The sequence below is a fragment of the Muscardinus avellanarius genome, assembly GCF_963383645.1.
Source record: "Muscardinus avellanarius genome assembly, chromosome: 4".
NCBI lineage: Eukaryota > Metazoa > Chordata > Mammalia > Rodentia > Gliridae > Muscardinus > Muscardinus avellanarius.
Window position 1 is genome coordinate 129,438,518 of NC_137789.1, and position 14,333 is coordinate 129,452,850.

Genomic DNA, 14,333 nt, shown 5'->3' on the forward strand with positions numbered 1-14,333 from the left:
GAGGTGGCTCTGCTCGGCAGAGCAGGAGGTCTGCGGAGAAGGGTGAATGAATAGACTAGAACAGTGTGCAGGCGGGGCGGAGCACGCCGAACGGTAAACACCCTGCACGGAGAACACCACCCCAGCCATCCTTAGGCTAGAGACTCTGGTTGCAGGGCCTCTGTCTGGGCCTCCTGTTCAACCAGCTTCTCAGCCATTCCCGCACTACAGGATTCTTGTCCTGGAGCTCTCTTAGGTATAAGTGTGCAGGGGAAGCATTACCCAGGCTAGAGCTCCCTCACTTGGGTGTAAACCACCAGAACTTACATGGATGCCATACTTTGTTATCTTTTTCTTCTTCTCAGCTTTCTTCTACTTTTTTATTTTTTTTGCATTAGAGATTAAACCCAGAGGCATTCTACTTCCAAGATACAACCCCAGCCCGCTTTTATTTTTTTTATTTTGCAACAGGGTCTCCCTGAGTTGCTGAGGATCTTGCTAAAATGCTGAGGCTGGCCTCCGTCTTGCCATTCTCCTGTCTCAGCCTCCCAAGTACTGGGATGACAGGCATGTGCCATTGTGCCCAGTTTTTGTCGTACCTTTTTTTAATTTATTTTTTAATTTAATTTTTATTTATTTATTTTTTTATTTTTTGGTGGTACTGGGGTTCCTGGAAGCACTTCTACCTCCGGGCTACACTCCCAGACCTATTTTATATTTTTTAATTTGGAAACAGGATCTCTTAAGCCAGCGAGGCTGGCTCCAAACCAGCACGATCCTCCTGTCTCCGCCTCCCAAGCACGGGGATTACAAGCGTGCGCCACCACGCCCGGCATTTGTCATATCTTTTTAAAAATCACCTTTTTAGCTGGGCGTAGTAGCATATGCTTATAATCCCAGTACTTGGGAGGCTGAAACAAGAGGATCACAGGTCCCCGGCCAGCCTCAGCTACTGAGGCACTCCACAGACACTGTTTCAAAATAAAGAATAAAAAAACAAAGCTGGGGGTTTAACTCAGAGGTAGAATGCCCCTGAGCTCCATCCCAGTATGGAAAAAAAAAATCACCTTTTTATTAGAGGTTCCTATCAGCTTAATTAACTGCAAGGTGGTTATTTTATACCTTATATGAGGAAGAAAAATAAAACACACAGTAGGGAAAAAAATAAGGATCAAAAGTTCTAAAAATCAGGTAGAGCCAGTTTAGAAAATCCTGACATTCTCTGAATGAATGCTCAACGCCAGGAATAATTATTATAATATCACATGGCACTTTCCCAAAGTGTATTCAACACTGTTATTTCCTTTCTCCATTAACTAGGCAAGTCCTAACCCCATGAGGAAACTGAGGCTCTGGGTGGCTAAAGGAGTGGCCCTGGCTGCCAATGTGATTTAGCCACAAAGAAGGTATCAGGACCCAGGTTTCCTCACAGGACACACCCAGAACATCAATATTGATTGTCTTCCCTGTGGGGCCCTAGCATTTGGCAAGAGACACGTGGCACCAGCCTCCAACAGTTTCCTCACCACCCATACCCTGCGCCAGCCAGCTAAGCAAGCTACTCCCTGGGGCTGAAGAAAAACGGGCAAGTTAGTATGAACAGAGGCTCAGTTTTCTCTTGGCCTTAGGGTTCTAACCCAAATTAAAGAAAAACGACAATTATTTTCCTTTTCTAAGACAAATGACATTTCCAAATTAAGAGTTAGTCCTGTGTTTTTAGTTGGGTTAAATGTGTGTGTGTGTGTGTGTGTGTGTGTGTGTGTGTGTGTGTGTGTGTGTTACTGGGGATTGAACCCAGGGGTGTTTACCCCTGAGCCACACCTCCAGCCCTGTTCTAGTTTTTATTATGAAACAGGGTCTCACTAAGTGGCTGAGGGACCTTCCTCTTTCATCCTTCCAGGTACTGGGATTACAGGAGCAAGCCACTGGTCCAAGTTTAGAGTGGGTTATATTCTTAGAACAGGTTCCTTTAAAAGGAAGAAATGCACTCCTCAGCCCCAATGTTCCTGTGGATCGATGGGTATGTGTCAATGGTTTTCAAATGCTTTTTGTTTTTGGTGAAGCTGAATTCACCAAAAGCTCCACACAGAACACAGGTTTTTAAAAGGAGCTGCAATGGTTAGAGCAAGAAAGTGGCCCTAACCCTGAGGCTCCTAACATACTCCCTCTCAGGCCTAGTTCCTACTCCAGCCTCCATAAGCAAACACACACAGCAGCCCCGAGGCCCCTGGAGCTCACCGTGAAAACCCACAGAATAGGTAGTTACAGGCTGGTATGTAAATATATAATCAAGGTTTGCAGGGCTAACTAATAAATCATATCTACTCAACCATAAACAATGTGTTCTCTCTGGCAAATGCTCTGTCTGATGCCCTAGAGCTTTACCCTGAGGTACAGGGTCCAACTTCGCCTCTGTGGCTTTCCCTGGTGGTAAAATAATGAGTGCCCTTCCCCTGCAGGCCTCAACCAATGACTGATGGGAGCTGGTGTGGACAGTCTCTGCTCTCCTGTCCCTCGGATGGGACAATCTGAGCAGGTGCTTCCACTAAGCCCTTTCCTGAGTCACTTCTGTACTCCCTACCGTATCCCCTGGGATTACCTTCCCTCCCAGCTATTTGCTCTCAAGTCTCTGTCAAAAAAGGCAAAGTTCTTTTTCTCCTTTCTTTTCTTTCCTTTTATTTTATTATTTTATTTTATTTTGTTGGTATTGGGGAGAGAACTCAGGAGTATTCTACCTCTGAGCTATACCCCAGGACCTTTTTTTTTTTTTTTTTTTTTTTTTTTTTTGGTGGTACTGGGGTTCCTGGAAGCCCTTCTACCTACGGGCTACACCCCCAGACTTATTTTTTAACCTTTTTATGTGGAAACAGGGTCTCTTAAGCCAGCAAGGCTGGCTCCGAACCAGCGCGATCCTCCTGTCTCTGCCTCCCAAGCGCGGGGATTACAAGCGTGCGCCACCACGCCCAGCTACCCCAGGACCTTTTTGAGATAGGATCTTGCTAAGTTACTGAGAGTCTGGCTAAATTGCTGAGGCTGGCTTTGAACCAGAATCTTTCTATCTCAGCTTTGCAGACACTAAGACCACAGGTGTGCGCCACCATGCCCGATAAGGAAGAATTCTACAAATGAAGGTGGTGATAGTTGCACAGCATGATGGCCGTGCTTCATGCCATTGACCTGTACTCCTAAATATAGTTCAAATGGTAAATTTTATGTTTTATATATTTTATCACAATTTTAAAAAATTGAGGAGGCACTAGGGGTTTGTGGATAGAACATTCTCCCTATATGGATACCATCTCTAGTCCTTCTTGTGAAGTGTCTGCTATAATGTGGATCTGGAATATCCCCCTAAAGACATGTCAAAGACTTGGTTTGCAACTTGGCACTATTGGGAGGTACTGGATCCTTTAAGAGATGGGGCCTGGTGGGAGGTCTTCAGGTCACTGGGAGTAAGCCCTTGCAGGGGCAGCCAGACCCCAGCCCTTTCCTCTTTCTCTCTCTCTCTTCCCAGCTATGAGGCAGCTGTGTTCTGCCATATGCTCCTGCCTTAAGGTGCTGCCTCATCACAGCCCCAAATAATGAGGAGCTAAAATCTCCCAAGCTGTGAGTCACAATAAACTCTTTCTTTTTTTATTTTATATTGCAATACTGGGGATGGAACCCAGGGGCATTCTACCTACAAGCTACACCCCCAGCCCTACTTTTTATTCTTTATTTATTTATTTATTTTGTATTTATTTATTTATTTGGTAGTACTAGGGTTCCTGGAAGCCCTTCTACCTCCGGGCTACACTCCCAGATCTATCTTATACTTTTTGTTGTTGTTTTTTTTTTTTTTTTTTTTGGAAACAGGGTCTCTTAAGCAAGCATGGCTGGCTTCGAACCTGCGTGATCCTCCTGTCTCCGCCTCCCAAGCGCGGGGATTACAAGCGTGTGCCACCATGCCCAGCTTTATTCTTTATTTTTGAAACAGGGTCTCACTGAGTTGCAAAGGGCCTCACTAAGTAGTAGCTGAGGCTGTCTGCGAAGCATGATCCTCTTGTTTCAGCCTCCTGAATGCTGGGATTACAAGTGTGCACCATCACGTCTGGCTTAACCCTTTTTATCAGTTGATTATCTCAGGTATTTGTTACAGTGATGTAAAACTAGCCAATTATATATAACTTAATCTTTTAATAGTCATTACCTTAATTAAGGCTCCTGATATAAAAAGTAAAAGGAATTAACACCCTGTTGGGTAAAAAAAAAAATCCTTATCAGAGGGTCTGCTCCTTGGGGAGCAGGGCAGAGGGGCAGGGGAACTAAGCATACTCCTTTGGAACATTTAGATATTAACCATTCTGATTTAGACTATAGCTACTCATGGGCGTTAAGTCACTTATCCGGAGCCTGATTCACCTCAGGTGAACTTTGTATGTTTCAAAGTTGATGTTGCTAGGGCCTGACCCTGGGTGGTAAGTCCCAGCCTAGTACACTTGCTTTGCAAGGCTATGCCTCAGAGGACGGGGGCCTGGGTGAGAGCCTGTGTGTAATCACAGGAGCTGATGGTTTTTAGAGCTCTTCCATGAGCCAGGCACTGAGCGGGCACAGGTTATACCCTGGATCCTCAGCCCTCCCAGCAACCCTAACGCGGGGGGGGGGGTGCACTGCCACTTTGACATTATGCAGATGAAGACTGAGGCTCAGGGAGGTGAAGTCTCTCACCCATGGCTCCCAGCGGGCAGTGAGCAGAAATCTGCCCGCAGCCCTGCTGGCCGCAGCATCCTGCCTGCAGCCCCCTGCTCCTCTGCATGTGTATGTCTTGCTTCAGTATCTCCAGTGGCTCCAGGAGAAGCCCAGGGGACGGTTAAAGATGTGATGACACCAGAAGGCTCAGTTCTCGAGCCCAGACTGCTGAGCACACGTGACTCCCACACTGCAACCCCCGGCCTTCAGACACCAGGGGCCCCGCCAAATCACGGGTTTCTTGGTGCTGCCTGTGTTTAAAAGCTTGCAATGTTTCACTTAATCAAAGCTTCTATCTTTGGGTTCATGCTCTCCAGTTTTAAAATGCACCTCAGCCCTTTTACTGCCGGGAGCCCTATTATCTGACCCTTGGATGACTGTGCAGACCTGCAGGCGGACTTTCTGCCATCTCTGCTTTCTCTCCCTCTCTTCCAGGAGGGCAGACAAGTGTGGGCAGTGGTAGCATACATTTAAAATCTGGACACACACGCAGAGGTCTTAGGCTGACCTCCCTGACTTACCAACCTTTAACCCCTCTTCCCTCTGACAGTCAAAACCACTGACATTCACGAGGCCACAACTTTCTACAAAACACTGTGCTGGGTGTCACAGACAAACCTTTGCAGAGAAAACCAGACCTAGAGAAATAAAAAGATAACTAACTCATAATGGCCAAGACAAGGTCTCAAAGGTTTCCGTATTTGGCCAGGTGCTGCTGTGATGCATGCCTATGGGTTGAGCGTCATCAGAACTCTAACTGAAACCAGTCCTTACAACAAAGATTTTGTGAGCTCCGACCACCTACCATGCTGCACACTGGGGAATTCAGTAGAGCACAACACAGAGATGTTCTTAGCCTCTTGGAGCTGATCACAGGAGGGAGAAAGGGTGCTGAACCCCAACCATGAGAGCAAGGGAACTGGAAGTGAGCCATAAGGGCTCCGCTGGAGAGAAGGGCAGAGGCAGCTTCTTTGAGGATGAAAAAGAGCCAGCAGGTGAAGACGTGGGGGGACGGTGGCTGGATAGCAAATGAAAAGACGAGAGGGAGAGAGAGAGAGAGAGAGAGAGAGAGAGAGAGAGAGAGAGAGAGGAAAGTGGGAGAGAGAGAGAGAGAGCGAGAAAACAGACAGACAGACTGAGTTGTGGTCATGCGTGGCCTGAAGGGGCCACAGGGCTGGAGTACAGGGTGGAGAGTGACTGGAGGATGAGCGCAAGGGTCACACCATGTGGGTCTTGCTTTTACTTGGAGTAGCACAGGAGGCCCTGGGGTGGGGGCTAAGAGCAAGGGAGCAGCATCGTCTGACTTGGTAGGTAAGAGCACTGACTGCAGTTTGGAGGATTAACTGCAGAGGGGCAAGGGTGGCCATGGGGACTGGAGGAGCTACTGCAAGTGTCCTTGCAAGGGATGGTAGTTGTTGGTCAAAATAATCAGATTTATGATACATTTTGGAGGCAGAACTCCCGGGACTGCTGGGGGTTTGAGTGAAAAAAATGAGGTAATAACAATTGGAGCAGCAAAAAAGAAGTGCCGGCTGAATGGAAGGAACAGGAGGTTCCGCTGATGCTCAGATGAGGCTGGAACACAACAGCTCGCAGCACTCCAGGAAGGCTTGGTGGAGGAGGGGCCGGCAGGTGAGGTCCTGCAGCCCAGATGTAACTAAATAGGGGTGAGGAAGGCATGAGCAAGGGGCCTGCGTGGGAAATGTCATGTTTAGAGCTGAGTGCTACCAGCCCGATCAGGTCCATAAGAAGTCGCTGTTGACAGTAGCTGGTTGCCGACTGTGGAACTGTGCACAGCGGGGAGAGATTGCAGCTTAGTTCTGTCTGTAAGAGGCTCCATGCAGGACCGAGGACACCTGGAAGCCTTTTGATTCCAGTGACTCTAACTAGAAGGCTGGCCAGAGGAGAGGCTCCACGGCCCACCATGCCAGAGGCTCTCAGAGGGAAAGTGCAGTGTGGACCGCTGCTAAGTCCTTGCTCTGGGGTGGTGCGGCCACGTGGCTGGCACCTGGGGGAGGGTGGGTCGAGGGGAGCAGAAGGCCCTAGGCCACAGTGTGCACAACTGGAATTCATGGCCCTGCTGTTGCATGGCAGAGCCCTGGCTTATGGGGTCCTGGCTTATCAAGCAGTGCATGGTATGGACTGACAACATGAGTCTCCACTTGAGTCAGAAACAGACACCATGTGAATGGGGCTTTCTCCTTTCTCTGCTCAAAAAACAAAAACAAAAACAAACAAACAGAAAAACATGTCCTTCTAACAGCCCAGGGTAGAGTCAGGTGTCCCAAGAGAAAGCGCTGTTATCTGGACTGAGCAGAGCGTGGAGTGATGCCGAGTTATAGCCATTCACACGTCCATTTGCAAGGCATGTCTGTCCTATGAGCCGGGTACTAGGTTGTTTACAGAACCAACGAGACAAAGCTGTAGTCTGAAAGGCTGCTGCAGTCTCCTGGGGAGGGGGGACCTAGACTTGTAAATAGGGTGACAGGTACTGGACAGCAAGCTGCTCATCCAGCCCACAGGAGGAAGGACATCAGCGATGTCTTCCACAGTGTAGCATCCCAGGGACCACGCACCGCACCTGCTTGCTTTCCTGACTTTTGCTTCTCTCGCTGTCTTCGGGTGATGCTCTCTCTTAGCCGTTTAAGATTCTCCTGGAAAAAAAAGTCAGTTTATTATTTAAGTATACAGCACAATGATACTTCAAACACTAGAGTTTCTTTCTGGTTTTAAGCTGTGTGCAAGATCTATCACACTGCAAGAACATTTCAAGAATGCAAATGAGGCTCAGTGCAGTCAGCCCCAGAGAAATCCAAATTTGTGCCTGAAGAGAAGCCATCTCTAATATGAAAGCCATGTCGTGAAGCATGCCGATTCCTCTCCATGAACTTGTTCCACCTCTTCCCTGAAGCCTCCCCAGACTGCTCTGGTTCTTAGTGCTGTGCCTGCCAGCCACCTTGCACTTGGGCTATGCTGCCTTGCGTGCATGTGCATGCGTGCATGTGTGCATGCATGCGTGCATGCAGGTGAGTTTTGCCTCTTCAGGAACACCATGGGTTCTCCAAGGGTGAGGGATAAGGTGATGTGCCTCTTTGTTATGCCACTGTCTGGTCCACTCTACCTATTCAGTAAACATTGAACAGAGACTCGAGGGTCAAGATTGTCTGTATAGTCAGTCAACAGGAACAGTATCTGAGCATTCCGGGGAAGTTAAGTGTCTGAGCACTCAGTGCCCTGGGGAACTGTCCAGACAACCTGGCTGTAGCAGAAGGCCCTTGTGAGGGAGCCACAGGGGCCAGACTGAACAGCTGGCTGGTTTGCAGTTGCATGCTGAGCAGACTGAGCTTAGTCCAAGAAGCAATGGGGAAACACCAGAAGAGGTCCACTGGTCATGGCTCTGGACTGGAGGCAGAGTCGTTGGGGGTAAGCAACCCAGGAGACCAGGTAGCAAGCCCAGGGGAGATCTGCAGCGGATCCCATAGAAGGGACCTGGGAGAAGAGCCACAGAGAGTCTGGCTGGGGTTCTCTGGAGATAGCAGAGCAGCGAACAGAAAGGGAGTCGGGTAAGGGAGAGCCTGGAGGGGTGGTTTGGTGTTGGGCATGGCAAGTCTAAGACATCTTAAGAAGATATGTCTGGCCGGAGGATGGAATCACAGCAATGGAGACCCACAGAGAAGATGCTGAAGGGAACCTGGACAGGGCCCACCCGAGGGACATGGAAGTTAAGCAGACAGAGGAGAGGACATGGGGCAGAGGAAAAGGAAGACAGGAGCAGCCTGCACCCCAGCAGCCCTGGCCCGACGAGCACAGGAAGTACCAGCAGGCTGTGCGACACAGCAGTGTGCGCTCCCGCAGGCTGGGATTCCTGGCTGTGTTCACATTTAGTACATGTTTCTTCTGCACCAGGCTTGCTAAGAGGCTAATCATTTAATCCTCTCTAGTCACACTTCAGAGGTAGGTAAACAGAGGCACAGCAAGGCCAAGGCCACCTAGCTGTGAATGGCAGAACAAGGCTTAAACTTGGGCTGCTGGCTCCAGGGCCCTGGAAGCTCCTAACTACCTTGCCATGTGATCACAGGATGTGGCAAGGAAGAAGAAAAAAACCTCTTGGTTGGCCTGAGCCAGTCTTTTCCTGGGGCGCCTACACTGAGCACAGTGGAGAGGCCTTCCATCCTTCAGTCCCCAGAGGGAGGGGGGAGGCAGCTAAGGAGTAGGTGCAGCCCCAGGAGGGGCGAAAGCACTGGAGGGAGCCTGAGCTGGTCTGAATCCCAGCTGCCTCTTGGCCTCCCGGAGCCTCGGTTCTCTGTCAGACGGGAGTGATAATACTTACTCCACACCAGGAAGGATGAGAGATGAGTCTATCCAAATCTCACTGCAGCCCAACACGGACTCTCCACGCTCAGCCACGGCTCGCTCTCACTCCCCTCCCCGCGGCTCGGCCCTCTCCACCCCAGAGCTCACAGCTCCCCCTCAGGACTCAGGATGGCTGGCTGCCCCTCACTCCCCTGCCCCAGGAGCTGGAGTGTCAGGTGCCCAGAGAACAGAGGTTACAATATATGCCTGGAGGAGGTGGGGAGAAAAAGCGAGAGTGCCAATCTTCCCTCGGGAGCTCAATAAGGAAGTAGCCTTGGACATGTCCCTCAACCCCATGGGCCCCCATTTCTTCCTTTTTAGTATGTATACACGGAGTATAATTTAAAATGTCCTTGTCATGAGGGACAAAGCAAGTGTTTCCCAGGCCCCAGGCCCCTAGCCTCAGCCCCTTCCGAGGTAACCACTGGGAAAGGCGTGCGCTGAACTGTCCAGGTCCTTGCCTCTGCACGACAGCCAGGCCCACAGAAAGGCAGCTTGTGTGTGTACAAGTTGCTTTATATCTGTAACTCATCTTATTCATTTCCTAGGAACTTTTAAAGTTCTCTCTGAGTCCTAAAGAAAGGTCCCCTCTGTGAGAGATTTGCACTAAGAGCAGAGAGACACTGCAAAGGAAAAAGAGGCTCAGTGGCACACACTCGTAACCCCAGCCACTTGAGAGGTTGAGGGAGAAAGATCAGAAGGATGGCGAGTTCAAGGCCAGTTGGGGATACAGAGGGAGGGAGAGGGGCAAGGCAATGCGGAGCGTGGTGGCGCACACATATGATCTCAGTACTTGGGAGGCTGAAACAGGAAGATCACAAGTTCATGGCCACCTTCGGCAACTCAGCGGGACCCTCTGCAACCGAGGACCCTGCTTCAAAATAAAAAATAAAATAAAATAGGGCTGAGGTGTAGCTCAGAGGTAGAACACCCCTGGGTTCAATCAGGAAGGAAGGAAGGAAAGATCCAGGAAGGAAGGAAAAGAAGGGGGAAGGAAAGAAGGAAGGAAGGGAGGGCAGAAGCCAAGGGCCAAATGCAGAGCAAAGTGTAGCAGTGGAATTAGGGTGTATAGTGGACTCTTTGTTCCTGATCACCAGCCTCAGAGCACCCAGAAAAGCCATCCGGCTCTCAGCCAGGGTCTCAGACAAGAGGACACAAACACACCCTCATGGGCTCACGAAGACACACCAACAAACGTCTACAGGCTGTACACTTTCAACTACGGCCACACACTTGACCTCCACGGTCCGGTGGAAAGGGGACACGAAGCGCCGCCGGCTACCTGCTGGAAGCGAAAGGACTCAGATCGCTTCTTCTGGTGGAGCTGCCACTCTTTGAAGTGCAGCACGGCCTCGTCCACATTGACAATGCCCAACTTCACCTGCTCCTGCAGGGTAATGAGCTGCCGCTGGCCTGGCGTCTTCATCCCAGCAAATGGGTCATAAATGCTGGACTGGGGCCTGTCCCTCCACGGTCTGACGGGCGGCTCTGGAAAGGATGGCAGAACCCGGCTTGAGTCATGAGGCCGGTCACAGGCTCAGGACAACACATCCCAAAGGTATAATTATTTGTGGAACCAAAAAGGGGGAAACACAACCTGGACCCAGGGAGAGGGAAAGAGCGAGTTATTTCAAAGCCTATCACAACAACGTAGACATGGCCACCATGTTGAAGAGAGGTGTGAAGTCTACTGAATCCCCCAGCCTTAACTGTGGAGATGCTTCAGACAGATATTCCTCAACCTTGGTATTATTGACATTTGGGCCTGAATGACTGTTTGTTATGGGCTGCCCTGTGTATGGTAGGATGTTCAGCACCCTACCGAGCCTTTACCCACTGAGTGCCAGCAGCACTCCGTTCCTCAGTTGCAACCACCTCAAATGTCCCCAGATATTGTGAGATGTCCTCTCAGGAGTGAGGGCAAAATGACTCCCACTTGAAAACCACTGTTTAGATTCAAATCCACTCCCAGAAGAGAATATACAGGAAGAGTCTAGCCAGGATGCTTCTCCCGGCCTCGCTCCCAGCCCTGTCTCTGATCAGTGATGGTGCCTCTGGGTGTGACAAGCCAGAGGACTGAAACGCCAATGGAATCATAACCCAGGCTGAGAGGAAGTTCTGGGTCCTAGCTAACCATCCTTAGGCTGTTCTATGCCAACTTCTCTTCCCTGTTGCAGATGCAGAGTTCTCTGCTTTGAAGATTTTAGGAATATACAAAGTCAACCACCTCTACTTCCAGGCTATGACCTCAGTTCTGTGAAAAATAAGCTACTTGCAGAGATGACGGGGCTTCTGGGACATGTGAGGACAATTTGACATTTTACTTCTCAACTTATCTAGGGATACTTGATCCTAAATTTCTCCAGCAGAACCCCATCATTGGGCCTTGTGGTTCAGGGACATAGCAAGAAGGAAAAAGAGAGAGAGAGCTTGCAGCACCCACTGGGTACTATAAAAGACCTAAGTATACCACTCACTCCTCTCTGTGTCCATACTCATAAACCCTTCTCCCAGATTTGCCCCCCAAAGGCTTTTTCAGTGGTATTGGGAGTGGAGTGAAAAGAAAACAAAGTACACAGGCCAACCTGTTCCAGTATCTCCCATTCCAAGTCTTTGAGGGGGCAGTGCCTAAAAATGCTTAATAGTAACATAGCTTGCTTGCTTGCTTTCTTTCTTTCTTTCTTTCTTTTTTTTTTTTGAGTACTGGTGATTGAACCCAGTGGTGTTCTACCTATAAGCTATACCATCAGCCCTATTTTATTTTTAAAATAGGATCTCACTAAGTTGCAGAGGACCTCCCTATGTTGCTGAAGCTGGCCTCAAACCTGTGATGTCTAAGCTCCCAGGTACTGACTGGGATTACAGATGTATTCCACCACTCTTGGTTTCATGGCTACTTTCCAAAAGAATCCTGAATGAGATAAGACCAGATGTTTCAATTTAGCACCAGCAAATTAATCAAGGAAAAATAAAAAGTGCACTTAGTTCCTCAAACTTTTATGAACAGTCTTTAGAAAAATAGGACACCTAAGTTGTTCCTCAATGGCAAGAACTATCTTTGAAACCAAAATTTAGCCAGGCGTGGTGGCACATGCTCGTAATCCCAGTACTTGAGAAGCTGAGACAGGAAGATCGCAGGTTCGAGAATAGCCTCAGCAAGTCGTAAGACTCTCATTAACCTAGCAAAACACTGTTTCAAATTTTTAAAGAAGAAAAATAAAGTAGGGCCGGGGATGTAGCTTGGAGGTAGAATGCCCCTGGGTTCAATCCCCAGCACCTAAATAAATAAATAAACAAATAAACAAAAGCTGTACCTGTTGAACTAGTACAGCCAGGGTAACAGCCAGGAAAGGATGCCTCACAGTAAACCCTGGTGGTGGGCCGCCACTTGCATCCTGCTGGCACCAATTTCAGTGTTTAGATAGCACTGTTATATGCTGGATGGACGTTTCTAGCATATCAGTGTTCTCTGTAGGATGAACCTGTACGTGGCCCAGTGTACTCCAATTCCCTCCTTCCTCCCTCCGCCTTCAGTACAGGATTTTCAGACAGCTCCACCCCCTTGGGGCTCTGTTTCGCAATGCCAAGGAACTGTTGTTATACTTGGAAATCCCTGCAATTTAAACAGCTCTACCTCCTGGAATTCAGTTTATATAAAAGAAGCTGAGGCCAAGAGCTGGCTTACCTTTTCTGATGCTCTCCGAGGAAACATAGAAATTTCCAGGCCGCTCTTGACTTTTTTCTGCAAAAACTGTGAGAAAGAATATTCTGAGTAAAAGTCAAGGCTTTTTTTTTTCCTTTCTTTCTTTTTTAGCCTTTTTATTTTTTGAAACAGGGTCTCACTGAGTTGCGAAGGGCCTCACTAAGTAGCTGAGGCTATCTATGAACCGCCACCCTCCGGTCTCAGCCTCCCAAATGCTGGGATTACAAGCGGGCACCACCTCACCCAGCTAAGGCTTTTCTTTCTTAAGGGCTCTATAAAATTTCATACTTTTGCAAAACAAATGTGGTGGTTTTTTTTTGGAGCATTTGACTTTTTTTTTATTTTATTGGTGCAATGTATTCATACATCATAATGGTATAAAGAAAATACTTTTGTAGACATACATGCACACATCGCCCAGTTAGCCCCTACCCGATCCCCACCCCGTTCCCTCCCCATCCCTCCTTCCCATGCTTGGCTTAGTGGTTGACATCTAGTTTTATAGCAATTTATCCAATATTAACGATGATAATATCACAAAACAGTTTCATTTGTCTGATACCAAGCTTTTGATGACTAAAAGATAACAGTTCAATATTTCTTTTTGCTTTCTTTCTTACCAGAGAATATTTTTTTCTTTTCTTTTTTTTTTTTTTAGGTGAAGCTATCATACATTTATTTATTTATTTTTCAGAAAAAATCTATACTGGTATGGAATATGGACTCTAGATACCCAAAACAATCTCGAAGAAGAACAAAGCTAGAAGATGTATATTTTCTGATTTCAAACCATATAAAGCTACAATAATTGAAACAGTGTAGTACTGTTCTAAAGGCAGATATATAAACTATTGGAGTTAAATAAAAGCTTAGAGATAAATTCTTCCATATATTGTCAAGTTATTTTTGACAAGGTTTCCACAAACATTTGGTAGAGGAAATAATAATCTTTTAACTAAATATTGTTGAAAAATAATAATTACATGAAAAAGAATAAAATTGGACCCTTACCTAACACATATACAAATATTAACTCAAAATAGATAAAAGACCTATATATAAATCTTAAGACTATAAACTTTTAGAAGAAAATCTAGGTCATAAAACCTCACAACACTGAAATTGGCAGTGATTTCTTGGATATGATTTCAATGGCACAGGCAACAGAAGAGTATACAAACTCCCTAAAAGATAAAAAAAAAATTGTATATCCAAAGACAATGTAAACAGAGTTAAAAGTTACTGATAGAATGGGATAAAATATTTCCAAATGTTATATCTGAAGGTATATTAGTATTCCAACTAGAAATCCTAAAAATTAGCAACAATAAAAGCAAACAATACAATTTAGAGATAGGTAAAAGACTAACATAAATAATGAATCTCCACAGATAACCAATCTTAGTTGTCTGTTGGATGGAAAATCTTGTTTCTCTGGTTCTGGTGTGTATTACCTATTTCTTCTTTGTAGTTAATCTCTTTGAGTATTTTCTCTAGTGCTGGTTTTGAAGACATAAATTCCTTCAGTTTCTGTTTGTCGTGGAAGCTTCTTATTTCCCATCTAATTTGA

The 14,333-nt window shown here is 47.2% G+C and overlaps 1 protein-coding gene across 1 annotated transcript in view; it reads right to left on the reverse strand.

Moving 5' to 3' along the window:
• PIK3AP1 (phosphoinositide-3-kinase adaptor protein 1) overlaps window positions 1–14,333 on the reverse strand; it is a gene marked incomplete at both ends in the record, with an annotated part of 149,763 nt that overhangs the window by 16,589 nt on the left and 118,841 nt on the right. The window contains 3 exons of the mRNA XM_080694843.1: window positions 7,289–7,361; window positions 10,343–10,548; window positions 12,746–12,811. Coding sequence (XP_080550969.1) covers window positions 7,289–7,361; window positions 10,343–10,548; window positions 12,746–12,811 — 345 coding nt within the window. The remainder of the gene's footprint in view (window positions 1–7,288; window positions 7,362–10,342; window positions 10,549–12,745; window positions 12,812–14,333) is intronic.